The sequence below is a fragment of the Piliocolobus tephrosceles genome, chromosome 21, assembly GCF_002776525.5.
Source record: "Piliocolobus tephrosceles isolate RC106 chromosome 21, ASM277652v3, whole genome shotgun sequence".
In the NCBI taxonomy this organism is placed as follows: domain Eukaryota; kingdom Metazoa; phylum Chordata; class Mammalia; order Primates; family Cercopithecidae; genus Piliocolobus; species Piliocolobus tephrosceles.
The window spans coordinates 47,449,419-47,476,604 of NC_045454.1; the positions used below are offsets into that span (position 1 = coordinate 47,449,419).

A 27,186-nucleotide genomic window follows, 5' to 3' on the forward strand; every position below is an offset into this window, starting at 1 on the left:
CCTAACAGACAAAGACTTTGGAATCTGGTTTCCCCACTGTTGACATGGGGTGGCAGGTGGGGACTGAGAGTTCTGACCACCTGAGGGGTTGTGAGAATTAAATGAGATAGTGCATGCATTAAATGAGATAATGCATGCAACGTGGGCTTAGGGTGCTGCACCTGCAGTAGACGTGCAGAGAATGAAGCTTATCGTCACTAATGCCCTCAGCACAGCATCTGGCCATAGTAAGCATGCAACACATAGAGACTTACTGATTCATACGCCTTTAACACAGAGTCAGTTGCCTTTAATACACGGGAACTCTCACTGTGATTTAGCAAAGACCTTAACATACTGCCTGGCACACAGTAGGTGCCCCACTAATGCAGCCGCTGTTTTAATCTACATATGGATTGGCACAGTGCTGGGCACCTAGTTGGCACTCAGTAAATGGAAGCTATTAGCAGTTTATATCAAGCTTAGCCTAGTATCAGGCGCACAGTAGGTACTCAAAACATGGGTGGCAACAATTACTGTTCTGCAAACCTCTTGGCACAATGCCTGGCATACAGTAAGTACTCAATAAGTGGCACTTGCTATAAAGAGGCAGCCTAAGTGTGAGGCACATAGTAGGTGTTCAGATGGGCACTATTATCACTTTGAAAGGGTGTAGGATAGAGCTGGTTACAGTTTTTACTGAAAACATTCACTTATTTGCAAAGCCCTTGGCACAGTGTGTGCAAATAGTAGGTGCTGAATAAATAAGAAATATTACTATTTTTCTGTAAGGTATTTAGTGCAATGCCTGGCACACGGTAGATGTTTCATATGCCAGGTGCTATTGCAGTTATCCAGTAAAGCCCTTAGCACAATGCTTGGCACACAGTAGGTGCTTAAGAAATGAAAATTATTAACATTGCATAAGGTCCTTAGTAGAGTTGCCTAATACATAGTAGGTGCTTAATGTATGGAAACTTACTGTTTTTCAATAAGCCCCAGCACAGTACCTGGCACACAATAGGTGCTTAATATGTGGTGATGACTACTGTTTTCTGATGAAGTCTTTAACACAGTGCCTGGTGCACAGTAGGGGCTTAATACATGGGGACTATTAACTGTTTTCTGATGAAGCCTTTAATACAGTGCCTGATGCACAGTAGGGGCTTAATACATGGGGACTATTAACTTTTCTGATAAAGCCCTTAGCACAGTGCCTGGCACACAGTAGGGGCTTAATATGCAGGGACTACTGTTTTCTGAGAGCCTTTAGCACAGTGCCTGGCACATAGTAGGTGCTGCTTAAATGACAACTGCTGTTTTTCTCTTCAGAGAGCTATTACCATACCCAGTCCATGGTAGAGCTCAATAAATGAGACTTGCTGTTGATGGGCTCAGTAGTGGATTTAGTGTGGTGCCAGGTGCACAGTCGGGACTAAACACAGGAGTGCTGTGATCTTTAAAGATTTTGGCACACAGTAGGTGCTCAATATGAGCTATGAAGTCCTGAGCCTGGTACCTGACACCAGTAGGTGTCCAATAAACAGATACTTTTATTATTACTTGATAAAGCCCTTGACATTCTATCTAGCACACAGTAGGTGCTCAAGGCATTATTTTCAAGTGAGGCCAATTGGATGGTCCTAGTTGAAGTAAGCCTTTGGGTTGGGCTTTAGGTCCCTGGTAGCACAAGTGTTCAATAAATAAATGCTTTTACTATAAGAAAATTTTTACCGTATTTTCCATAAATTATTATGAAGCCTTTGGCACCATGTCTGACCTACAGTAGGTGGCCATAAATAAGTGCATTTGCTGTTATTGTATGGAGCCCTTGGCATGATGCCTGGCACATGGTAGGTACCTAATGGGGCTTCTATTGCTGTTGCCTGGCACATAGTAAATGTGACATAGAGTTTTGGTTTTTTTGGGGGGGAGATGGAGTCTTGCCCTGTTGCTCAGGCTGGAGTGCAGTGACATAATCTTGGCTCACTGCAACCTCTGCCTCCTGGGTTCGAGTGATTCTCCTGCCTCAGCCTCCTGAGTAGCTGGGATTACAGGCTCCCACCACCACGCCCAGCTAGTTTTTTGTATCTTTAGTAGAGATGGGGTTTCACCATGTTGGCCAGGCTGATCTCAAACTCCTGACCTTGTGATCCACCCACCTCGGCCTCTCCAAGTGCTGGGATTACAGGCATGAGCCACTGCGCCCAGCCACGATTCTTTTGCTGCTATTCTGTGAAGCCCTTGGCACAATGCTTGACACACAGTATAGGTGCCTGATAAGTGGAACTTCTGTTGCTGTTCCCCTTAGCATGATGCGTGGCACGTAGTAGGTATTCAGTAAATAGATGCTCTTTTTGTGAAGCCCTTGGTGCTGGCACATAGTAGGTGCCTAATAAATGGAGCTTGTTGCCGTTCCCCTTGGCACAGTGCCCGGAACATAGTAGGTAGTTATTAAATGGAGCTTCTGTTGCTGTTCCTTTTAGCATGGTGCACAGCACATATAGTAGGTGTTCAGTAAATAAATGTTTTTACTATTTATTTTGTGAAGCCCTTGGTGCTGGCACATAGTAGGTGCCTAATAAATAGAACTTCTGTTGCTGTTCCCCTTGCCACAGTGCCTGGCACATAGGTGTTCGATATAGATTATTTTGTCATCATTCTATGAAGCCCTTAGCACAATGCTTAACACATAGTAGGTGCCTAATAATTGGGGCGTCTGTTGTTGCTCCCCTTGGCATGGTGCCTGGCACATAGTAGGTGCTTCATAAATGGAGCTTCTGTTGCTGCTCCCCTTGGCATGGTGGCTGGCACATAGTAGGTGCTTAATAAATGGAGTTTCTGTTGCTGCTCCCCTTGGCATGGTGCCTGGCACATAGGTGCTTAATAAATGGTGCTTCTGTTGCCACTCCCCTTAGCATGGTGCCTGGCACATAGTAGGTGTTCAGTAGATGCTTTTACTATTTTGTGAAGCCGTTGGCGCTGGCACATAGTAGGTGCCTAATAGAGCTCTGTTGCTGTTCCCCTTGCCATGGTGCTTGACACATAGGTGTTCGACATAGATTATTTTGTTATTCTATGAAGCCCTTAACACAGTGCTTGACACATAGTAGGTGCCTAATAATTGGAGCTTCTGTTGCCATTCCCCTTGGCATGGTTCCTGGCACATAGTAGGTGCCTAATAATTGGAGCTTCTGTTGCTGCTCCCCTTGGCATGGTGCCTAGCACATAGTAGGTACTTAATAAATGGAGCTTCTGTTGCCACCCCCCTTGGCATGGCGCCTGGCACATAGTAGGTGTTCAATAAATAGATGTCTTTACTATTATTTTGTGAAGCCCTTGGCGCTGGCACATAGTAGGTGCTTAAGAGATCTGTTGCTGTTGCCCTTGGCACAGTGCCTGGCACATAGTAGGTGTTTGGCATATAGATTATTTTGCTATCATTCTATGAAGTCCTTAGCACAATGCCTGACACATAGTAGGTGCCTAATAATTGGAGCTTCTATAGCTGTTCCCCTTGGCATGGTGCCTGGCACATGGTACCTAACGAATGGAGCTTCTGTTGCCAGTCCCCTTGGCATGATGCCTGGCACATAGTAGGTGCTTAATGAATGGAGCTTCTGTTGCCATTCCCCTTGGCATGGTGCCTGGCACATAATAGGTGCCTAGTAAATGGAGTGTCTGTTGCCATTCCCCTTAGCATGGTGCTTGGCACATAGTAGGTATTCAATAAATAGATGCTTTTACTATTTTCTGAAGCCCTTGTTGCTGGCACATAGTCGGTGCCTAATAGAGCTTCTGTTGCCATTCCCCTTGGCACAATGTCTGGCACATAGTAGGTGCCTAATAAATGGAGCTTCTGTTGCTGTTCCCCTTGGCACAGTGCCTGGCACATAATAAGCACTTAATAAATGGAGCTTCTATTGCCTTTCCCCTATTGGCACATAGGTGTTCAATAAATAGATGCTTTACTATTATTTTGTGAAGCCCTTGGTGCTGGCACATAGTAGGTACCTAATAAATGGAGCTTCTGTTGCCGTTCCCCTTGTTATGGGGCCTGGCACATAGATGTTCAACAAATAAATGCTTTTACTATTTTCTGAAGCCCGTGGTGCTGGCACATAGTAGGTGCCTAATAAATGGAGCTCCTGTTGCTATCCCCGTTGGCACAATGCCCAGCACATAGTAGGTGCCTAATAAAAAGGGCTTCTATTGCTATTCCCCCATCCAGTTTCTGGCATGGGGACCGTAGCTGTCCAGTGCCTAAGACCTACTGTGCGCCACGTAGGTGCAGCCTGGTGAGCACAGGGTTCTTGGCCAGCCCTCCCAGCCCCATCCCACCTGCCCGCCCATCCACCCGCCCATCCCACCTTCGGTTGACACCCGCTTCTTTTGGGTTCGACTTCTCTTTGGTTTGGTTCTGTTTTGTTTGTTATCATCTTCTTTTTTATTTTCTCTTTCCCATCTTTTGTTTCCCCGCCCCCCTCCCCACCCATCCCACCTCCCTTCCCCACCCCCCTACGTTCTCCCCCCTCCAATAGAACCGTCAGCCCCCCCTCAAGACGTTAAATGTGTCAGCGTGCGCTCCACGGCCATTTTGGTAAGTTGGCGCCCGCCGCCGCCGGAAACGCACAACGGGGCCCTGGTGGGCTACAGCGTCCGCTACCGACCGCTGGGCTCAGAGGACCCGGAACCCAAGGAGGTGAACGGCATCCCCCCGACCACCACTCAGATCCTGCTGGAGGCCTTGGAGAAGTGGACCCAGTACCGCATCACGACTGTCGCTCACACAGAGGTGGGACCAGGGCCCGAGAGCTCGCCCGTGGTCGTCCGCACCGACGAGGATGGTAAGTATCTGCCCCAGGCCCAGGACCCCCCGCAGGCCCCAGCCCGGCCCCTGCCTCGAAGCCTTCCATCTGGAAACCTGGGCTGGTGGTCAAAGGGCAGAAGCCTCACTCGGAGGAAGCCGGGAAGCAAGCAGCCTCCCCAAGAAACCCAGGGCTCCTTGACCTTGGAATTGGCGATTCTAGACGTGGGCAGACTTAGCTCTGCAGCGTCTGCTCCCAGAGCCTTGAGCCTGGACAGTTTCGCTGGCTGCCCTCTATTTTGGTGGAACAGTGGAAACCTTTGGAAATGGGGTGGAGGAAGCAGCAAACAGCACCTGCAACAACCATGGTTAACCAGCTCCCCGGGTGGATAGAGACCAGTTTGTGTAGCATTGGCCAATTTCCGTGGTGTAAATGTTCCCGTCCTGGCCCATTTCAAGTCAGCAAGTTTGAAGCTGGAAAGCAAGGCAGTGGTCCTAGCTTGGAGTCACATGGTCGAAGCCTAGATCGTGGAGAGAAATGACAGACACCTTTCCCAATAAAATTGCAACTTCTCAGCCAAGCACAGTGGCTCATGCCTGTAACCCCAGCACTCTGAGATGCCAAGGCAGGAGGATCATGAGTCTTGGAGTTTGAGACCAGCCTAGGCAACATAGTGAGACCCCATTCCTCCAAAAAAATTTTTTTAAAACATAGCCAAGCATGGTGGCATGCACCTGTAGTCCCAGCTACTCAAGAAGCTGAGGTAGGGGGACTGCTGAGCATAGCAGTTCGAGGCTGCAGTGAGCTATGATCATACCCCTGCACTCCAGCCTGGGTGACAGAGTGAGACCCCATCTCTACAAAAAATATTAGCTGAGTATGGTGGCACAGGCCTGTAATTGTAGCTACTTGGGAGGCTGAGGTGAGAGGATCGCTTAAGCCCAGGAGTTCAAGGCTGCAGTGAGCTGTGATCCTGCCAGTGCATTCCAGCCTAGGTGACAGAGTAAGAGAACCTGTCTCAAAGAATTGCAGCCTCTTGGTCCTGGGAACCTGGTTTTTTTTCTGAGTCATTTGCCTGAAACTTTCGTTGGACAGCCCCATTATGTCCTAAGCCCAGAAAAGAAATGAAGCAGCTCTTTGTGCCAAACCCTGGGGTGGCTGAAAAAGATCCTGAGTGCCAAGTGGGCCACCTGCCTGCTTGGGTATTTAGGAGCATACAGCTGGACTGCCTGGTGCAAATCCTGGCTTTGCCTCTTGCTAAGGCTGTGATCACAGAATCAAATCTCTGGGATTCAGTTTCCCCAAATGTAAAGTGAGAATGGCAGGACACCCAATCTTGCAGGGTTATGATGAGGATGGAAGCAGTGTAGGGCGAAGAAGAGGGTGTCTGGAGGCCCTGGGAAGGTGGTTTAGACTCTGGGGGGCAGCCTGGGTCCATGGGGCGCACCCTTAGGGGCCCCTCCCAGGGCTGTGGGGGGTATGTAGGAGGCCATGTCCTCCCGCCCGGTGGTGAGCGCTAAGAGCGCCCAGTTATTCACCGGCAGCCACTCGGCATCCTGGAATCGGACAGTGGCACTGCCCGGGGCAGGGCCGGGCGCCCTGGTAACGGTCCCGCCCGCCCCTCCCCTCCCCTCCCGCCCGCCAGTGCCCAGCGCGCCGCCGCGGAAGGTGGAGGCGGAGGCGCTCAACGCCACGGCCATCCGCGTGCTGTGGCGCTCGCCCGCGCCCGGCCGGCAGCACGGCCAGATCCGCGGCTACCAGGTCCACTACGTGCGCATGGAGGGCGCCGAGGCCCGCGGGCCGCCGCGCATCAAGGACGTCATGTTGGCCGATGCCCAGGTGGGCGGGGGGCCGGGGACGGGCCGGGGAAGGGGTCCGGGCGGGGGCGGGCCCCTGCGCTCCCCCCACCTTTGCTTCTCTTTCTCCATCTCTGGCCTCCCCCGCTCACCTCCCTCCTCTCCCCCCTGCCGCCTCCTCCCGCGCTCAGTGGGAGACGGATGACACGGCCGAATATGTAAGTAGCGCGCTTGGCCACCCACCCACTACTGTGCGCTTCCCGCGGGCCGTGCTGTGCTGTGACTCCTGCTCGCCCCTTATTATCAGTAGTAAAAGGGTCTCCTCCTCTGGGCCCTCCCGTGCGCCCTTCGCGCCCCCATTACCTCTTGGAGCGCCCAGCCTCGGTGTTTGCCCCAGGGAAATGGGATTAGGTGCAGACCCAAGGGGTGGCTTGAGCACCAGGACCTGAGGGTCATCCCTGAACCCTCTCACCCTGATGGCTCCTGCCGTTGGCGGGGATCAGGCCTCCTGGGTCCTTCCCCTGCCCTTAGTTGCTCCTCCTGTGATTTTGTCTCCTCTCCTGTTAGACCCAGCCCCAGCCTTTATTGTCACTCAGTTCAGCCCTATCTGACCTGGAAATGCCTCTCTGGATGCTGTCCTCTTCATTCTGGCCCCCGGGTGATGAGAGGTTGTCAGCAGGGCTAGAGTGGGGAAGGATGTCTGTGATACTCTGGTTACCCCACAGTGCTTTAAACCACAGAGGAATTGCTGTGTGACTTGGGGCAAGTTGCTGCCTCTCTCTGGGCTATCTCCCTGCCCCTAAAACGGGAGCACCAGCCTCTGCTGAGAACCCCAAGTCTGATATTAAATTGGCACTGGTCCTTTGGCCGGGCATGGTAGCTCATGCCTGTAATCCCAGCACTTTGGGAGGTCGAGGCAGGTAGATCACCTGAGGTCAGGAGTTCAAGACCAGCTGGGCCAACAGGGCAAAACCCCATCTCTACTAATAATAGAAAACATGAGCCCGGTGTGGTGGTGGATGCCTGTAATCCCAGCTACTCAGGAGGCTGAGGCAGGAGAATCATTTGAACCCGGGAGGCGGAGATTGCAGTGAGCCGAAATGGCGCCAGTGCAGTCCGGCCTGGTCAACAGAGGGAGATCCTGTCTCCTTTTTTTTTTTTTTCTTTTGAGATGGAGTCTCACTCTATTGCCCAGGCTGGAGTGCAGCAGCGCCATCTCGGCTCACTGCAACCTCCACCTCCTGGGTTCAAGCTGCCCTCCTGCCTCAGCCTCCCAAGTAGCTGGGGGTACAGGCACGAGCCACTGGGCCTGGCTGACCCTGTCTCTAATAACCGAACAGCCACTGGTCCCACATGCTCCGACGCCTCCCATGTCTCACCCACACTGGATCTAGAAGCAATGTTCCTACCTGGGCTCCAGCCCTGCTCTTCCCGCAGAGACCCTGGGAGGGATGGACTGTGAGGCTCAGGGGCAGGAGACCCTGTTTGTGCATCCCCATCACCCCTCCTTGTCCCCCTGGCCTGGGTCCGCCCTACAGTTCCCAGGCATGCCGGCCTGTGCTAAGGGGGTTGTGTGCTTGCAGACATGGGAACACACGATGCTGTGAGCATGTACGCAGGTGTTATACAAGTCCGTGTGCCCAGGAGTGTTCTGTGCTGTCATTCATTGGACAAGTAGTCATTTATTGAGCACCTACTATATGCTAGATGCTGAGGATGTGGTAGTGACAAGAGCCCCTCCTCCCTAACAGTCATACTCTAGTGAGAGGGATATTAAATCAAAACAAAACACACATTGGCTGGGCACGGTGGCTCATGCCTGTAATCCCAGCACTTCGGGAGGCTGAGGCGGGCAGATCAGCTGAGGTCAGGAGTTCGAGACCAGCCTGACCAACATGGTGAAACCCTGTCTCTACTAAAAATGCAAAATTAGCCAGGCGTGGTGACGCGTGCCTGTAATCCCAGCTACTTGAGTGCCTGAGGCAGGATAATTGCTTGAACCGAGGAGGCAGAGATTGCAGTGAGCCGAGACCATGCCATTGCACTCCAGCCTGGGCAACAAGAGCGAAATTCTATCTCAAAAAACAAAAACAAACAAACAAAAAATGGTTATAGCTGTGGTGGGGATGGGGTTTAGATGGTGAGATAAATGTTTAAAAATCAGCTCTCAGCCAAGCACAGTGGCTTATGCCTGTAATCCCAGCACTTTGGGAGGCAGAGGCAGGTGGGAATTTAAGACCAGCCTGGGCAACATGGCAAGATTTCATCTCTACAAAAAAAAGCATAATCATTAGCCAGGGGTGTGGGGGTGCACGTCTGTATTCCCAGCTACTTGGGAGGCTGAGGCGGGAGGATCGCTTGCGCCCAGGAGGTCGAGGCTGTAGTGAGCTATGATTACACACTGTGCTCCAGCCTGGGCCACAGAGTGAGGCCCCGTCTCAATAAGAGAGAAGAGTAAAAATCAGCTCTCTGGGTGGGCAGAAGGGGGCAGTCCTATTTTGTAGCATTTGACCATTTCCCTGGTGTAAATACTTCCCACCATGTCAGTTTCAAGCTACCTGGGAGGTGTGTAGCTCATCATCATATTTCTACTCTACAGATGCAATAGATGAGATGATGTCAAAGCAGTAACCATACAGATATACCCAAAGAGATAACAGAAACCATAGTGCAATAACTAGAAAGGGTGGGTTTGCTGTATTCATCGCCTTTGCTTTCAATATAACTTAGTTGACTGTAAGTTTACACAGTTTGTTTGTTTTTGAGACAGTCTCCCTCTGTCACCCAGACTGGAGTACAGTGGCACCATGTTGGCTCACTGCAATCTCCAACTCCTGGGTTCAAATGATCCTCCTGCCTCAGCCACCTGAGTAGCTGGGATTACAGGCATGGGCCACCACGCCTGGCTTTTTTTTGGGGGGGGGGGGTATTTTTAGTAGAGATGAGGTTTCACCATGTCGGCTAGGCTGGTCTCAAACTCCTAACCTCAAGTGATCCTCCTGCCTTGGCCTCCCAAGGTGCTGGAATTACAGGCGTCAGCCACTGCACCCGGCCTTATACAGTTTAATTTTTAATAACAGCTCTGTTTCATAAGTGGCTCACAAAATTCTTGAAAATTTAACCAGTTGGTACAGGATACTTCCAGCACACCAGTGGGTGTAGAGGCAGAGGGGAAGGCCAGTGCCAATGGGCCTGAGGCAGGCTGTGCCTGGTGCATTGGAGGAACAGCAAGGAGAACCCTTTGTGGGCCACAGGGAAGACTTGGGCTTTGACCCCAAGAAGGGTGGAGCCATGGAGGGCTGTGGGGAGAGCAGGGAGGGGCCCTGACTCCAGTGCTCACAGGCGCCCTCTGGCTGCTGTGGGGAGGACAGACTGTCGGGTGATGGCGGGAGTGAGGGGAGCAGAGCAGAGAGGACCCAGCTGGTCCTGGCAAGCGACAGTGGGCTGGGTTGTTGCATGTACCCTCTGAGCATGGCCATGCCACATGTCTTGGTCTCTGCATGAGCTTGTGTGCACGTCTCCGCCCACGATCCGGGCCCTGCATCCTCCTTGCTTGATCTCAGCACAGGGAGTAGGGGTGGGCAGGGCTGCTCCCAGCCCCAGCCATGGTGCTGACCCCCCGCCCTGCCCGCAGGAGATGGTCATCACAAACCTGCAGCCTGAGACCGCGTACTCCATCACGGTAGCCGCCTACACCATGAAGGGCGATGGCGCTCGCAGCAAACCCAAGGTGGTTGTGACCAAGGGAGCAGGTATGCGACCCGCCCACCCAGCCCCCACCCACGGCCCCTTTGCCCCCACTGGCACCAGAGCGTGCCTCCAGAGTCCTTGAGCTCCCAAGGGCAGGCAGAGGGTGCACCAGGCAACAGGAACAGTGAGACAGGTAGGGCTGCTCAGGCGGGTGTCCAGAGCCCATCGTGGCCCCCCGCCCCCGCCTCCTTTGTCACTCACTTCCTGTCCCCCACCAGACAGAAACAGTTAACAGCCACCTCTGACCCCTTTGCCCTTTGCCTTTACTTGGGCTGTTCCCTCTGCCAGAATACCCCTTCTCCTGCTGGTTGGCTCCTCCTCTGCCTTTAGGTCTCAGCTCAAGGTACACCTCCCTTAGAAAGCCTTCCCTGATTGCCTCATCCCACAATCTTGATCCTTCTGGGCCCCCTCGTCCCCTGTGCTTCCGCCATCCGGGCTCTGATCACCCCGGCTTGGTGGTTATTTCAGGGTGGTACACCTGTCTTTCCCCACTGCACCAGGAAGCCACCTTTCTGTTGGCGGCCCTGACTCAGTTTCCCCTTCTAGCCCCTCCATTGTCCCTTCCATCATCCCCAAGGGGCTGGCTTTTTTTTCCAGCCAAAATGGAGCTGAATTAAGAAAAAGAGACTGCTGTGAAGATGTGAGGGGAGGGTACACCGGGCAGAGGGCACGGTCCAGAGGAAAACTTGGGGAGTGGAGCGGAGGGAGTGGACGGAACAAGCTCTGGGTTTTTAGGAGCAATCAGCGGGCTTCTGTGGCCTCCATCCGAGTCCCCACACCTACCCTCTCCTTGGGGACCCTTGTAGCCACACCACTGACTGTGTACCCCACCTTTCAGGCCTCCCAGCTGGACACAGTGCCTGTCCTTGTCCACACTATTCCCTTCGCCCACCTTGTCTGCATCCTCCAGTATCTAGCTCTAATGCCACCTCCTCCAGGCGGCCTCCTGTGATCTCTCCCTCCCTTCTTTTAGCCAGCAGGGCATTTCCCTCCTCTCTCAGGGACGTTGTATTAGAGCTGTGTTTGCTAAGCAGAACCCACTGCATACACTGCTCTCCCTACCACCCTGGGTATTCATAGCAGTCTGTTAAAGGCCCTGATAAGTCCTGCAGTAAAGAAGTCCATTTTCATGTATACAGCCCAGCTTTCCCCCTTCTTTGCCTGACCCCGTAACCTCTCTCGGCGCGTTGGTTACTACCCAGGCTGTGTGAAGCAATGAGCAGGGGTGGGATTTTGGATGTCTTTATGTCACATGGGTATTGGGCAGGTGCCTGAGCAAGGGCCCAATAAACAAGGCAGGAGATGGCTGCCCTATTAATGGAAGGAGGAGGACCTGCTGCAGCACATATCAATATTTTCCTTTACTGGGTCTTTGAGTCCTCACTTCCTCACTGTGCCTTATGTGCCCCTAGCCCAGTGCCAGCTCTGCACCTTTACACGGGCCATTCCCTCTTCCTGGAGCACAATTCCCGCAGATCTTCTCGTGGTTCCCCTCTTTCTTCCTTCAAGTCTTTGTTTCTTAAGTGAGGCTTTCTTGAGACCTTTTTTTTTTTAAAGACAGAGTTCTTGCTCTGTCACCCAGGCTGGAGTGCAGTGATGCGATCTTGGCTCCATGCAACCTCCACCTCCCGGGTTCAAGTGATTCTCCTGCCTCAGCCTCCTGAGTAGCTGAGATTACAGGCGTGCACCACCATACCCAGCTAATTTTTGTATTTTTAGTAGAGACCAGGTTTCACCATGTTGGCCAGGCTGGTCTCAAACTCCTGACCTGAAATGACCTGCCCATCTCAGCCTCCCAAAGTGCTGGGATTACTGACAGACATGAGCCACCGCACCCAGCCTTGAGATCCACTTTTAAAAATCACAACCCCAGGCTGGGCGCGGTGGCTCACGCCTGTAATCCCAGGACTTTGGGAGGCTGAGGCAGGTGGATTACCTAAGGTCAGGAGTTCAAGACCAGCCTGGCCAATATGGCGAAACCCCGTCTCTACTAAAAATACAAAATTACCCAGGTGTGGTGGTGCATGCCTGTAATCCCAGCTGCTCAGGAGGCTGAGGCAGGAGAATGCCGAATCCAGGAGGTGGAACTTGTAGTGAGCCAAGATGGGGAGCCAAGATGGGCACTTCAGCCTGGGAGAGAGAGCAAGATTCTGTCTCAGAAAATAAATAAATAACCCCAGCTGGGTGCAGTGGCCTATAATCCTAGCACTCTGGGAGGCCAAGGCAGGAAGCTCACTTGAGCCCAGGAGTTTGAGGCTTCAGTGAGCCGTGATCTCACCACTGCACTCCAGGCTGGGCGACAGAGCAAGACCCCCGACTCAAAAAAAAGTTCTATTAAAGGAAAAGAATTAAAAATACAACCCCACCTTGTGCCCCTGGGCCGGCGGATGGTGCTGGGACCCTGACACCTGCCCCCTATCCCCGCAGTGCTGGGCCGCCCAACCCTGTCGGTGCAGCAGACCCCTGAGGGCAGCCTCCTAGCACGCTGGGAGCCCCCGGCCGGCACCGCGGAGGACCAGGTGCTGGGCTACCGCCTGCAGTTTGGCCGCGAGGACTCGACGCCCCTGGCCACCCTGGAGTTCCCGCCCTCCGAGGACCGCTACACAGCGTCAGGCGTGCACAAGGGGGCCACGTATGTGTTCCGGCTGGCGGCCCGGAGCCGCGGCGGCCTGGGCGAGGAGGCAGCCGAGGTCCTGAGCATCCCAGAGGACACGCCCCGTGGCCACCCGCAGATCCTGGAGGCAGCCGGCAACGCCTCGGCCGGGACCGTCCTTCTCCGCTGGCTGCCACCCGTGCCCGCCGAGCGCAACGGGGCCATCGTCAAGTACACGGTGGCCGTGCGGGAGGCCGGCGCCCTGGGCCCTGCCCGAGAGACCGAGCTGCCGGCGGCGGCTGAGCCGGGCGCGGAGAACGCGCTCACGCTGCAGGGCCTGAAGCCCGACACGGCCTATGACCTCCAAGTGCGAGCCCACACGCGCCGGGGCCCTGGCCCCTTCAGCCCCCCCGTCCGCTACCGGACGTTCCTGCGGGACCAAGGTAGGCGCGCGGAGACCCCTGCACCAGAGCCGGACCGGGCCTCGCGCCCACCCCCACCCCAGCCCCCTCCCTCTCCCCTGCCCAGGTAAGTGGTCACTTTTCTGCTTCCTCGTGGTCACTCAAGGCAAGTCCGGACCCCGAGGCTCCGGCGTTGGCAAAGGTGGGACGTGCCTCAGTGGCACCACCGCCCCCCACCGCCCCCTCCCCTGCTCCCCTCCCCCCTCTTCCTCCTCCTCCACCTTCTCTCTGCAGCTTCTGCAGCCGCGCCGTCTCCCGAAGCAGGGACTTGGGACAGGACAGGGCAGGGCCGGGCCAGGGCCAGGCAGGAAGGCCGTGGGCATGGGCACAGCGGACGACAGGGAGCGCCTGGGCCGCCCCACCCCACCCCGCTTCACGCCGCCCGGTGCCAGGCACTCACGGGGCCTCTCTTCTGCTCTCTCCCTGCTCGGCCACCTCCCTGGCAGTCTCGCCCAAGAACTTCAAGGTGAAAATGATCATGAAGACATCGGTTCTGCTCAGCTGGGAGTTCCCGGACAACTACAACTCGCCCACGCCTTACAAGGTGCGACTGCCCAGCCAGCAGGCAGACAGGCAGGCAGGCAGGCAGACAGGCAGGCAGGGTCAGGGGTTGTAGTTCCGCCGGGTTGTTAAGGCTCAGTTCGGACTTGGTGTGAAGTCAGGGATCAGGGCTCAGTCAGAGGTGGGCCTCAGCAAGGATTGAGGCTTAGTCAATACTGGGAATCAGACTTGGGGCCCAGCTGAAATTGAGGTCAGCTGGAATTGGGGTTCAGTCAATATTGGGGATCAGTGTTGGGCTCAACCTTGGATTGTGGCTTAGCTGGGACTGAGGTTCAGTCTGGGATTAAGATTTAGTCCATATTGGAAATCAGAGTTGGGGCTCAGCCTTAGATCATGGCTCAGCTGGGACTGAAGCAGAGTCAAGATTGGGACTCAGAGTTGGTACTTAGCCTGAGGTTGGAGTTTAGTCTGGAGTTGGTGCCAAGTCTGGGATCCGAGGTCAGCCTGGGATTGAGATTCAGTGTGAGATCAGGAATGGGTCTAGGATCAGATCTCAGAGTTAAGTTTCCACCTAGGGTCAGGGCTCAGCTAGAATTCAGGATTAGTCTGGGTTCAGGGTTCAGTGGGATTGGGGCTCAGTCAGGACTGGGGATTCAGCGTGGGATCAGGGCTCAGTCAAAGTGGTTTTCCACCTAGGGTCAGGACTCAGCTGGAATTTAGGCACAATCTGGGGTCAGGGTTCAGTGAGATTGGCACTCAGAGTTGGGGACTCAGCCTGGGATCAGGGATCAGTCAATGTTGGATTTCTGCCTAGGGTCAGGGTTCAGTGGGATCAGAGTTCAGTCAGGGTGGGGAACTCAGCCTGGAGCTGGGGCTCAATCCACGGGCAGGTGTTGAGCCCACCAGACCCTGCTGAGCTAGCCCTGGTCCACAGATCCAGTACAACGGGCTCACACTGGATGTGGATGGCCGCACCACCAAGAAGCTCATCACACACCTCAAGCCCCACACCTTCTATAACTTTGTGCTGACCAATCGCGGCAGCAGCCTAGGTGGCCTCCAGCAGACAGTCACCGCCTGGACCGCCTTCAACCTGCTCAACGGCAAGCCCAGCGTTGCCCCCAAGCCCGACGCCGACGGCTTCATCATGGTGTATCTTCCTGATGGCCAGAGCCCCGTGCCTGTCCAGTATGCTCACCCTCATACTCTGGGTTCCTTTTCACTCCCATCAGGCTGCTGTGTGGCTGGGGCAAGACATGTGCCCTCTCTGTGCCTCAGTTTCCTTATCTATGAAACACGGACCCTATCAGCCTCAGTTCATGGGGTTGTCCAAGATTCAGTGCTTCTCATGGGCCATTGTCACTAAATGTGCCCTGTGTCTGCTCTTCCATCATTTCCTGATACCCTATATTCCTGACCCTCCACTGGGTAATACTAGGGTCCCTGAAAGGATTTGGTTCTGGGCTTCCCAACTGGTGGGGAGGCAAAGCTGAGAGTCCCCAGTGGGGAGAGGAGCACTCTGCCTCAGAGGCAGAGAAGATTTAAGGGCTACAAGGCTATGTGGGCATTGAAGCTGGGGCTTTGAAGGATGTATAGGAGTTCAATAATGAGAATTACATGAAGTAAGCCTTCTAGGCAGAAAGTACAGCATGATCCAAGGCCTGGAGGCCTGAGTCAGCAACTGTGGCATTTGTGGATGGGGCACAGGGGAATAGGCTCGTTGTATGAACAGAAGGGAAGACTCAGAGAAACAGCCTCCCCCATTTGCCCCCATGTAGCATCCCTTGGTCATCCCTATCGACAGCCCCCTTTGACTCTTACCCTTCTCCCTACAGGAGCTATTTCATTGTGATGGTGCCACTGCGCAAGTCTCGTGGAGGCCAATTCCTGACCCCACTGGGTAGCCCGGAGGACATGGATCTGGAGGAGGTGAGGGCCTGGGGCCAAATCTACAGGGCCCAGATATGTCCCAGCTTTCACGTGCTCTGTTGCTCCCAGCTGAGCTCTGAGCCACCCATGACTCTGTTCCCGCAGCTCATCCAGGACATCTCACGGCTACAGAGGCGCAGCCTGCGGCACTCGCGTCAGCTAGAGGTGCCCCGGCCCTATATCGCAGCTCGCTTCTCTGTGCTGCCACCCACCTTCCATCCCGGCGACCAGAAGCAGTATGGCGGCTTCGATAACCGGGGCCTGGAGCCTGGCCACCGCTATGTCCTCTTTGTGCTTGCTGTGCTTCAGAAGAGTGAGCCTGTAAGTCCTGAATGGGGTCTGCCAGACACACCTCCAAATGAGGCAGACCCCATTTCCCAGGGCCTTGACCTCAAAACCAGAGGCAGATCCTCTGTGGTCAGTCACAGGCAGCTCCCTGTGGTCAGGGCTGGGCAGTGGGGGAGACTTGGGAGTGGAGGGATCCTGAAATGAAGGTTTCTTAAGAGGAAGAGACCTTCCAAGGTCTGGGGCGTTGAGGGGTGAGTAGGAGTTCAACAAAGAAAAAGCATCCCAGGATTTGCATGTGCAAAGGTCTGGGAGGTACAGAAAGGATTTCAGAGTGGCTGGAGCAGAGAAGGGAATGGGGAGAGCAAAGACTGGCACGGACCAGGTCATGTGGGCCACCAGGGTCAAGGTTCTAGGAATACAGGAGGATCTAAAGCAGGGGAGAAACGTGGGTTTGTGTTTGAGAAAGACCCATCTGGCCACTGCAAGGAGGGTGGACACTGATGGAGACCCCCCGCTTTCCCTGCAGACTTTTGCAGCCAGTCCCTTCTCAGACCCCTTCCAGCTGGATAACCCGGACCCCCAGCCCATCGTGGATGGCGAGGAGGGGCTTATCTGGGTGATTGGGCCTGTGCTCGCCGTGGTCTTCATAATCTGCATTGTCATTGCTATCCTGCTCTACAAGAAGTAAGCCCTGTGTCCTCCCTTAATTGACAGCAGGGAGGGCTTCCTGGAAAAGGTGGGAGGACTTGTCTCAGAGAATCATCACTAAGGGTCTCTATTGTACACATGGGGAAACCGAAATTCAGAGAGGTTAAGCCACTTGATCAAGGTCACACAGCATGGGAATGGCAGAGCTAGGGCTCAAAGCAGGCCAGTGGCTTGGCTTCTCCTGTTAACCCCTATCTTCACCTCCACAAGATGATTTGGGGTAGAGGCTGCCTGCATCCAAGTTCAATGAGGATAGCAGTTGTAGTGGCCCCATGGGGCATGTCCCAGCTTAGAAAGGGAGGGCTGAGATAAGCCTCCTTGTGATATCGATAGGCAGGGGGACAAACAAGAAAGAGGGATGCCACTTTCCAGAGGAGACCAAAGCTCAGGGAGGTTAAGGAAGCCACTGAGAGTCATAGAACGAGCCCTTTGTAGCCAGCACACCCTCACCTTTCTTTTTTTCCCCCCTTCTCACCTGTGTCTGCTCTCGGGAACAGCAAACCTGACAGGTAAGAACCAGCCCTGCCCCCTGGAGGCTTCAGGCGAGAGGAGGAGGACAGGGAATGGGTTGATACTGCGCCCACAGGAGAGGGGATGTCTGGCTGTCCCCACAGCTTGTACATGTATCTGTACTTGGTCCTGGAAACCCCGGTCATATGGGTATACAGTCCTTTTCCTACCACACATTCCTGGGGCCTGAACTGTGTTCACACATGAACATGTGCCAGTACTAACTGGACTGTTCTGCTCGCTTCTCCTAAAGTAAACGCAAGGACTCAGAACCTCGCACCAAATGCCTCCTGAACAATGCTGACCTCGCCCCTCACCACCCCAAGGACCCTGTGGAGATGAGACGCATTAACTTCCAGACACCAGGTATGTACTTGTCCCTGGTACCAGGGATACCGCCAACAGGGGAGATAGCTGGTGAGAAGCAGTAGCTGCCACCCTGGGGGCCCCTCATTGGCCCCCTCTGAACTATGCTTGGTGCAGCCACATTCGTGATTCCCAAATACCTCCCACCCTACATGGATCTGGGCTTGGAACTCATAGGTTGGTTCTGCTTACAACCAAGTGAGACCTTTTTAAGTTAACATTTAACTGATGGCTGCTGTCCTCTTCAGGAGCCTAAAGAAGATGTTTAAAAATTTAAAAAAAACGGAGAAAACACAAAACTACCCCTCATTTCTTTGGGCAGAAAGAGCTGTTCTTCTGTTTATCTCTCTAGTTTTAATGTTCCTCAGTGGTGAGAGTTAAGGTTTGCCCTCAGCCATTTTCCACACTCCCTTGGGATATATCCCTAGCAAGGTACAGAAATTATACCTGTCCCACGCCTTGTACCTCTTCCCATCATGGGTGCTAGGGCTCATGCCTCTTTACAGTTCCCAATAAAGTCACCTGCCAGTCAAGGAGAACTGAATCAAGGTCTTATCCTTGATCATTTCCATGTATGATTCACAAACTCCGCCATCACCCCCCTCTTCATGGGTTCATGCCAGCTGCTGCTAACCAAGTAAGAAATTTTTCATTTTACTGATGGCTGCTATTCTCCTTATGGGTCCACAGCCTGGTTACATCTGTCCTTCCAACTGTACCGGTCTCCACTTCCTATCTCTGAACTGGTTCATATCAACTCTATTTTCCAACCAAACGGAGATTTCATTTTTTAATTTTTTATTTTTTTTGAGACAGAGTCTCGCTCTGTCACCCAGGCTGGAGTGCAGTGGCTGGATCTCAGCTCACTGCAAGCTCCGCCTCCCGGGTAGCTGGGACTACAGGCGCCCGCCACCTCGCCCGGCTAGTTTTTTGTATTTTTTTAGTAGAGATGGGGTTTCACCCGGATGTTCGCCAGGATGGTCTCGATTTCCTGACCTCGTGATCCGCCTCTCTCGGCCTCCCAAAGTGCTGGGATTACAGGCTTGAGCCACCACGCCCGGCTGGAGATTTTAAACATTTGTATTTAACTGATGTCTTTAGTCCTCCTTAAAGTCTCATGCACAGCCTCACATGCCATTCCTGATGTACTTTCTTCTTTTTGTCTCTGGACTGGCTTGTGTCACTTCTGTTTTCATCCAAATGAGGAGTTTGACCATTCGTATGTAACTGATGACTGCCGTCCTCATAAAGGGATCATGCAGGGCCTCATGTATCACCCCTCGTGTATTCTCTTCCCTTTCTTACCTCTGTACTGATTCATGTTGCTTTGGTTTTTCAGCCAAATGAGGATTTTAAATGTGCATGTAACTGATGGCTGCAGTCTCGTAAAGGGATCATGAAGAGTTTCATAATTCACTGCTAATGTGCTCCCGTTTCATTTCTGTCTCTGGACTAGCTTATGTCTGTTCTGTTTCCATTCAAATAAGGATTTTCAACATGTGCATTTAACTGATGGCTGCTGTCCTCCTTGAAGCTCATGGCATGGGCCCATATGTCCTTTCCCTGCTCCCCCAGCTTCTCCTTCACCATCCTGCATCCTCCTTCCTCAAAATGCCCTCTGCTGACCTCAACAGAGGGGACCCAAAGCCAGGCTGGTCTGGGGGAGGGGATTTGTAGACAGAAGAACCTAGCACTTTGGGGTCCTTCCAGAGTGACGGGTCAAGACCAGGACTGACTGGTGTCCAGCCAGAGGGGTACACAGTTAGCAGCTATCGTGAGTCCACAGGTGGGGACCCAGGTGGCTGTACGTCCCCCACGTTGTCCGCATTGCTCTGCCCTTTGCATCCGCCAACCAGTGAGGGGTGGGGGAGGCAGAGGTGGAACCCCCCCCCACCCCCTGCATGTTTTCATTTATTTATTGTTTGCTGTTTGCAGATTCAGGCCTCAGGAGCCCCCTCAGGGAGCCGGGGTTTCACTTTGAAAGTTAGTTTCTGTGTCTGTTTTTGGCTTCCTTTCGCCCCACCCCCACCCCCCGTTCGTTTCCTCTTTGGTTTCTCCATCCTACTTCCTGTCTCTGTCCACGTGCCCACCCACTGCCGGCCCTTGCCCACCTGTCCTGTGCTGGCTCCTGGAAGAGGGCAGGGGGTTGGTCCATTGGGCCCTTAGGTGACTGTGTGTTACTGCTGTGTGTGTGGTGTGTATGTGTGTGTCAGGGATGTGGGTGAGGCACGTATGTACCCAGGACGTGCCCACATGACAGGCAGGCCCCTTAGATGTGAGCTCTTGGGGGGTACCCAGGGCAGCTGGGGACACATGAGAGGCTCAGAACATCAGATGTTACCAACTGGCCTGGAAACCACGTGAGAGCTGAACATCCTGTACACAGGTCCCAGGAGAGGTCAGGGTTCTACAGACCCAGATATCGGGAAGGGAGAATTGAGCCCACACGCAGCACCTCCAGCAGCCATCCAGGGGGAGCTTGAAAGGATAAGAGCTCTTAGGCCAGGGCCTTTTTGCACCTGCTCCTGCTCCAAACAAGCGCAGGGACAGATGGGGGCCCCTCACTCCCCTCACATACACGCACACATACTGTTACCCCTCTCCAGTCCCTCACCTCTACCTTGAAGAGGATTTAGTGCCTCTGATCCCAGAGGGACAGTAAGGGGTGTCAGTCGCCCACCCAAGGACAGTATTTCCAAAGCCCAGCCAGCTGCATCTGCCGGTTAATTTTTGTGCCACAGACTTGCTTCTTGGCTCAAGGCACTGGGAGTTTGACATCTCCGGGGTGACCCTTCTGCCAGCCCCTGCACCCCCAGCCTGGTCAGAAGGAAGCAGAATGTGCCAACGCTGTGATCCAGGCCCCTCCAGGGGTATCAGGCTCTGCCCCGAGCAGCGGCCTCAAACCTGCTAGCCTTTAGAGTCCCCTAGGTCCGGGGTCCCAGCCCCTTCGTGAGCCACCCTGAGTCTTCCCCTCCTGCACCCCAGCCACGCCCTTCTAACCGCAGCTCGCCCATCGCAGACTCACACGTAGAGCACCCCCTTCCCCCCAGTCCCTGGCTGGCCCCCCAGTGACCAACCCCGGCGGGGTCTGCTCCATCCTGTAGGTATGCTTAGCCACCCACCAATCCCCATCGCAGACATGGCAGAGCACACGGAGCGGCTCAAGGCCAACGACAGCCTCAAGCTCTCCCAGGAGTATGAGGTGAGCCCACCCTCCGCCTCCCGCCCTCATCACCTTGGCCTCACAGGCAGCTACCCTGACATCCACGCCCTCCCCTTCCTCTCCAGTCCATCGACCCTGGACAGCAGTTCACATGGGAACATTCCAACCTGGAAGTGAACAAGCCGAAGAACCGGTACGCCAACGTCATCGCCTATGACCACTCCCGCGTCATCCTCCAGCCCATTGAAGGTAGCTCAGAGACCCCCGGTCTTATTCTGCCCTTCCTCACTGGACAGAAAGTGCTAGATCTCATGTCTCCCCTTGGCCACTGAGGCCTAATTCTGGTCATAGACCTGGTCCAGCTCCAGCTGGAGGCCACTGGGCATCTTTAGATATGTATTTAACTGATGGCTGCTCTATTACATATGTATTTAACTGATGGCTGCTGTCTCTAACATGGCTTCATCTTTCCTTCTGCATCAGTTGTGATCAATCAGAGCAGTTCTGCTGCCCAGGGGACGTTTGGCAGTGTCCAGGGACATCTTTGATTGTCACATCTTGGGGGGAAGAAATGTTGCTGGTACGGAGTGGGTGGAGGGCAGGGATGCTGCTCGGCACCCTGTAGTGCCCAGAATGGCCCCACCACAGAGAGCAATCTGGTCCCAAATGGTGATAGCACTGACGGGGAGAAACTGTGAAGTACACGTCCCATGGTCACCTCAGGGACAATCTGGGAGCAGTCAGAGTGAACTTCCAGGAAGTGGTTGGCCAGACAGAGCCAACCTGGCAAGACAGCCCCCACAGATGCCTGGCCTCTCGCCCCGGCTGCAGGCATCGTGGGTAGTGATTACATCAATGCCAACTACGTGGATGGCTACCGGCGTCAGAACGCGTACATTGCCACGCAGGGGCCACTGCCCGAGACCTTTGGGGACTTCTGGCGTATGGTGTGGGAGCAGCGGTCGGCCACCATCGTCATGATGACGCGGCTGGAGGAGAAGTCACGGGTGAGCCTTGGACCCCGCGGCCCTCAAGCCCTCGCTAGCCAGCCTGGCCCTTGCTGACGCCTATTCTCTTGCCCGGTCTAGATCAAGTGTGATCAGTACTGGCCCAACAGAGGCACGGAGACCTACGGCTTCATCCAGGTCACGTTGCTAGACACCATCGAGCTGGCCACGTTCTGCGTCAGAACATTCTCTCTGCACAAGGTGAGGCCCGGGCTGGGGGCTGAAGGTGGAGGAATGTGTTGAAAGGGAGGCAGAGGGTCCCAGCTTCTACCCGGGGCACTCCCCATAGGACAGAGAGAAAGCCGAGTGTGTCTACCCAGACTGACTTCATTCTCATGGAATCCACTTCCATGGAGGGGGAAACTGAGGCTCAGAGAGGACACTGCTTTTTTCCACCCACGGCAGTTGGACAAAGCCGGCAGAGCCCAACTCAGCAATGAGCCTGATTTCCTCTTGCCTTTACTCATGCCCCAGGTCCTCTTTGCCTACTGTCCTCTGGCCTCACCCAGCTTGAGTCTATGATGGGGCCTCAGCAGGGCCCCAGCCCTGCCTTCAAGGAGTGTCCAGGCAGAGATGGACAGATACTGGCAGCCCTGCGAAGTCAGGGCTGGGATGGAGAATTTCTTTTAGATATGTATTTAACTGATGGCTGCTGTCCATAGTGTGGTTCCATCTGTTTTTCTCCATCTGTGGTTCTGAATTAGGACAATTCTGCCATCCAGGGGACATTTGTTATTGTTATAAGGGGGAGGGGAGGCGCTACTGCCACCATGATGTATCCCCAACACCCAGCCAGGTCATTGCACCGTCAGGCACCTGCTTGATCTAAGTACCAGAAAACTGAGTACTTGGACAAGAGTGAGTGAGAATTCTTGGTTCAGTCACACACATTAAGCACGTGTTATGTCTCATTCGCTAACCTGGACACAAGCACACAACAGGGACCTAAACAGACAAAACGTTCTGCTCTTGGGGGACTTAACAGTCTAGTATACAAGACACAGACCACAACTATGAAATGTCAAGAAAGTTTACGTGTTGAAGGAGAAAAATAGAGGAGAAAAACAGTGTCCGGGACCTGGAAGAGGGTATGATAGGGAAATTTGGGGGAAGAGCATTTCAGGTAAGAGGGTGTAGCCTATGCAGAGGCCCTGGGGCAGGACCGTGTCTGGTGTGTTAGAGGAACAGTGGGGAGGGCAGGGAGGGGACAGGGCAGGTCGTGCAGGATCCTGTGGGCCTTGGGGAAGACTTGGGCTTCGACCGTGTGGGAGGCAGGAGCCATGGAGGGCTGTGGGCAGAGGAGGGACCAGATCTGACTCAGGCACTCAGGTGCCCTCTGGCTGCTGCAGGGAGGACAGACTGAGGGGCTTGGGTGGGAGCCAAGGTCTGGGGCAAAGAGGGTGGTGACAGTTCTAGACCAGGTTGGCCTCCATGGAGAAGAGGAGCAGGTGGATCGGGATAGACTTTGAAGGCAGAGCCGACAGTCCTGGGTGAGGTGTGAGATGTGAGGGGAGAGTTAAGGGTGACTCTCAATCTGTGGCCAGAGTGCCCAGAAGGTTGGAGCCATTTGGAGCCACCTTCAGCTAAGATGGGGGAGCAGGTTTGGGACGAAGGCCAGATACAGTTGACCATGTTGTGTGTGAAGAGTACACAAGACTCTCTACTTGGAAACGTCCAGGGGCGGCTAGAGCCCAAGTCAGGCACTTAGGGACATGGAGACTGGGAGGTGCAGACATGGGCATTTTTTTTTAGACGGAGTTTTGCTCTTGTTGCCCAGGCTGGGGTACAGTGGTGCAATCTCCACCTCCTGGGTTCAAGCGATTCTCCTACCTCAACCTCCCGAGTAGCTGGGATTCCAGGCATGCACCACCACTCTCGGCTAATATTGTATTTTTAGTAGAGACAGGGTTTCACCATGTTGGTCAGGCTAGTCTTCAACTCCTGACCTCAGATAATCCACCCACCTCAGCCTCCCAAAGTGCTGGGATTACAGGCATGAGCCACCGCGCCCAGCCATTTGGGCATTTTCAGCACATGGGCGGCAGGGTGAGCCAGAGTGACAGGTGACATCCTTGTGGTCCCCAGAATGGCTCCAGTGAGAAACGCGAGGTCCGCCAGTTCCAGTTTACGGCGTGGCCAGACCACGGCGTGCCTGAATACCCAACGCCCTTCCTGGCTTTCCTGCGGAGAGTCAAGACCTGCAACCCACCAGATGCCGGCCCCATCGTGGTTCACTGCAGGTACGTCCACCCTACTCTGCCCCGTCCGCCTCCCCCGGCCTCCGCAGCCCAGCAGCCCCTGAACTCCACGTGGCTGTCCCCGCAGTGCTGGCGTGGGCCGCACAGGCTGCTTTATCGTCATCGACGCCATGCTTGAGCGGATCAAGCCAGAGAAGACAGTCGATGTCTATGGCCACGTGACGCTCATGAGGTCCCAGCGCAACTACATGGTGCAGACGGAGGACCAGTACAGCTTCATCCACGAGGCCCTGCTGGAGGCCGTGGGCTGTGGCAACACAGAAGTACCGGCACGCAGCCTCTATGCCTACATCCAGAAGCTGGCCCAGGTGGAGCCTGGCGAGCACGTCACTGGCACGGAACTCGAGTTCAAGGTGCCAGCAGGGTGGAGGCTGCCATGGGCAGGGTGGGGAGAAGGCCCAAAGAGCCGAAAATCAGGCTCGCCCCAAGCAATGGGGACTAGAAGGTGGTGGCGGGGTGCCCCTACCTACCTATCCACCATTGGTGCTCCAGCTGAAAGCGTAGCCTTCCTCATCCTAATGGTGGCCCTTGGCCTCCTCCTCCCCACAGCGGCTGGCCAACTCCAAGGCCCACACGTCACGCTTCATCAGTGCCAATCTGCCTTGTAACAAGTTCAAGAACCGCCTGGTGAACATCATGCCCTATGAGAGTACACGGGTCTGTCTGCAGCCCATCCGGGGCGTGGAGGGCTCTGACTACATCAACGCCAGCTTCATTGATGGCTACAGGTAGGTGTCATGCCGTTCTCACCTCAGGGCCCCAGAAGGACCCCATCTCTGCTTTCAAGAGGCCTCCAGTCTTGTGGGAGACAGAGCTGGAGAGATACTGGCAGTCCTGAGCTGTTTAAATACACATCTTTAGATGTGTATTTAACTGATGGCTGCTGTCCATAATGTGATTCTATCTGTTCTTCTATATCAGTGGTTCTCCGCTGGGGTGATTCTGACACCCCGGGGATATTTCTTATTGTCATGATTACTACTCCCGGCACTGACTGGAGGGACCAACATCCTACAGTACACAGAACCGCTTGTCCCAGAGAACAATCCAGTACCAAATGTCAATAGCACTGAGATTGAGAAATCCTGGCAACAGAGGGGAGGGCATTCCGGGCAGAGGGTGCCACACGTACGAGGGCCCGGAGCTGAGAACTGGGCCCATGCAAGCAGCTAAAAGTAGGGCAGTGGCCCTTGAAGGAGGTGGAGGGAAGAAATCAGGAGAGGTTAGTGGACAGTCCCACAGCTTTGTCAAGGGATTTGAATGTGTCATGAGGCTGGTGGTTTCCCCACGTGCAAAATGGGATCCCCAGGAGGGGACATGGTGCACCCGGCATCCATTCCTGGCAGGCAGTTGGGGTGGTAGGTGTAGCTGTTGCCGGCTTGGTCCTGACCCTCCCAGGGCATCAGGTGAGGACCACGCTGGGTCTCCCGGCCGGCCCTGGGCTCACACACCCCATGCCTGCAGGCAGCAAAAGGCCTACATCGCGACACAGGGGCCGCTGGCGGAGACGACGGAAGACTTCTGGCGCATGCTGTGGGAGAACAATTCGACCATCGTGGTGATGCTGACCAAGCTGCGGGAGATGGGCCGGGTGAGCCAGGGACCACGGCGGGGAAGGGCGAGGACCAGACTGTGGCTCAGACAGCACTGACCACAGCCACCCTCTCCTCTGCAGGAGAAGTGTCACCAGTACTGGCCGGCCGAGCGCTCTGCCCGCTACCAGTACTTTGTGGTAGATCCGATGGCAGAATACAACATGCCTCAGTATATTCTGCGAGAGTTCAAGGTCACAGATGCCCGGGTGAGTCTAGAGACAGATTGGCGGGAGGGGCTGGAGCCAGACTGGACCCCACAGGCTGTTGCCTTAGTGATCTGGAAAGGGCTGTCCTGTTTGGTGATGGATACGAAGGCCGAGGGTTAGGGATAAGCGCTAGGAAGCAGGAGAAACGTTAGCTGACCAGTTGGCCACTTGCTCCTCCCGCCGCATAGGTGGAAGAGAGGGTCTTGTCTCTGTGCTGACCCTGTAGTGTCTCCACTCACTAGGGAACATGGTCCCAGGGGATGATATTCAAGGAAATGAATGGGGCTTTCCCCTGGAAGCAGCCACCTGTGGAGGATGATATTAAAAGGCTGAAAGGGACTTGAGAAATTGAGGGTGATGGGTGGTAGACGGGGGACAAGGAGAGTCAGATGGTGGGGATTGGCACCGTTGGGTGAGGAGAGATGAGTATGGATGGTGTTGGCTCAATGAAGAACTGCAGTGGCGGGTGGAGGGAGAAAGGCCACGTATTAGGTGGCAAAAGATGAAGACTCATAGTGGAAGGTGGCCCTGTTGGGTGACAAAGGATCCAAGTTAGTGGTGGAAGATCGATGATGGTAGAGAATGCAATGAGGGGATGATAGAGGATGGGGAATGTTGGCCAAGATGACGCCAAAGGATGGTGAAGCCCGCTGAACGAACAGCAATCACTGGGTATCGTGCTGCGAGCAGTGCAAGATGGTGCCCTTGGAGGGCTGGAATCTGGAAATGGAGAGAAGAACACTTGCATAACAGGATGGAGAATGTCAGTGGAATGTGGTAGTTTGGGTCAGTGAAGGATGATGCTTTATCAGTGGTGGATGGGGAAAGACAGAATTGGAGGAGGGCGAATGTTTGGCCAGCAGGGGGTGGAGAAAATCAATGGGAAACACTTTGACTAAGAAAGGACAGTAAACCATCAGTAGTCAATGGTATAAACCAATGGGTGGTACAAGATTAAGGAAGATGGGGTTGGGAAAGGAGATTTTGGAAAACGTAAAACATCGGGGAAAGATGGTACATTGGATGGCAAATGGTGGCAGAAGATAACAGTTTTAGAAGATAACAGTTTTGGATGGCACCATTTTGATGGTGGAGAATGGGATTAGAACAAGGTAGATGGCCGGGCGCGGTGGCTCAAGCCTGTAATCCCAGCACTTTGGGAGGCCGAGATGGGTGGATCACGAGGTCAGGAGATGGAGACCATCCTGGCTAACACGGTGAAACCCCGTCTCTACTAAAAAATGCAAAAAAAACTAGCCGGGCGAGGT

At 54.3% G+C, this 27,186-nt stretch overlaps 1 protein-coding gene across 9 annotated transcripts in view; it reads left to right on the forward strand.

Moving 5' to 3' along the window:
• Nucleotides 1-27,186, forward strand: part of PTPRS (protein tyrosine phosphatase receptor type S) — a 142,710-nt gene that overhangs the window by 110,959 nt on the left and 4,565 nt on the right. For 4 of the 9 annotated variants that reach the window (XM_023185665.1, XM_031934837.1, XM_023185663.1 and 1 more), the window contains 21 exons: nucleotides 4,521-4,826; nucleotides 6,433-6,626; nucleotides 10,218-10,335; nucleotides 12,761-13,369; nucleotides 13,834-13,931; nucleotides 14,823-15,076; nucleotides 15,724-15,817; nucleotides 15,923-16,138; nucleotides 16,632-16,789; nucleotides 17,311-17,322; nucleotides 17,577-17,689; nucleotides 19,625-19,672; nucleotides 20,794-20,891; nucleotides 20,978-21,101; nucleotides 21,684-21,859; nucleotides 21,941-22,060; nucleotides 23,945-24,099; nucleotides 24,185-24,470; nucleotides 24,667-24,845; nucleotides 25,582-25,708; nucleotides 25,793-25,918. In XM_023185665.1, coding sequence (XP_023041433.1) covers nucleotides 4,521-4,826; nucleotides 6,433-6,626; nucleotides 10,218-10,335; nucleotides 12,761-13,369; nucleotides 13,834-13,931; nucleotides 14,823-15,076; nucleotides 15,724-15,817; nucleotides 15,923-16,138; nucleotides 16,632-16,789; nucleotides 17,311-17,322; nucleotides 17,577-17,689; nucleotides 19,625-19,672; nucleotides 20,794-20,891; nucleotides 20,978-21,101; nucleotides 21,684-21,859; nucleotides 21,941-22,060; nucleotides 23,945-24,099; nucleotides 24,185-24,470; nucleotides 24,667-24,845; nucleotides 25,582-25,708; nucleotides 25,793-25,918 — 3,611 coding nt within the window. The remainder of the gene's footprint in view (nucleotides 1-4,520; nucleotides 4,827-6,432; nucleotides 6,627-10,217; nucleotides 10,336-12,760; nucleotides 13,370-13,833; nucleotides 13,932-14,822; nucleotides 15,077-15,723; nucleotides 15,818-15,922; nucleotides 16,139-16,631; nucleotides 16,790-17,310; nucleotides 17,323-17,576; nucleotides 17,690-19,624; nucleotides 19,673-20,793; nucleotides 20,892-20,977; nucleotides 21,102-21,683; nucleotides 21,860-21,940; nucleotides 22,061-23,944; nucleotides 24,100-24,184; nucleotides 24,471-24,666; nucleotides 24,846-25,581; nucleotides 25,709-25,792; nucleotides 25,919-27,186) is intronic. The other 5 variants (XM_023185667.1, XM_031934835.1, XM_023185666.2 and 2 more) reach the window with 5 other exon arrangements.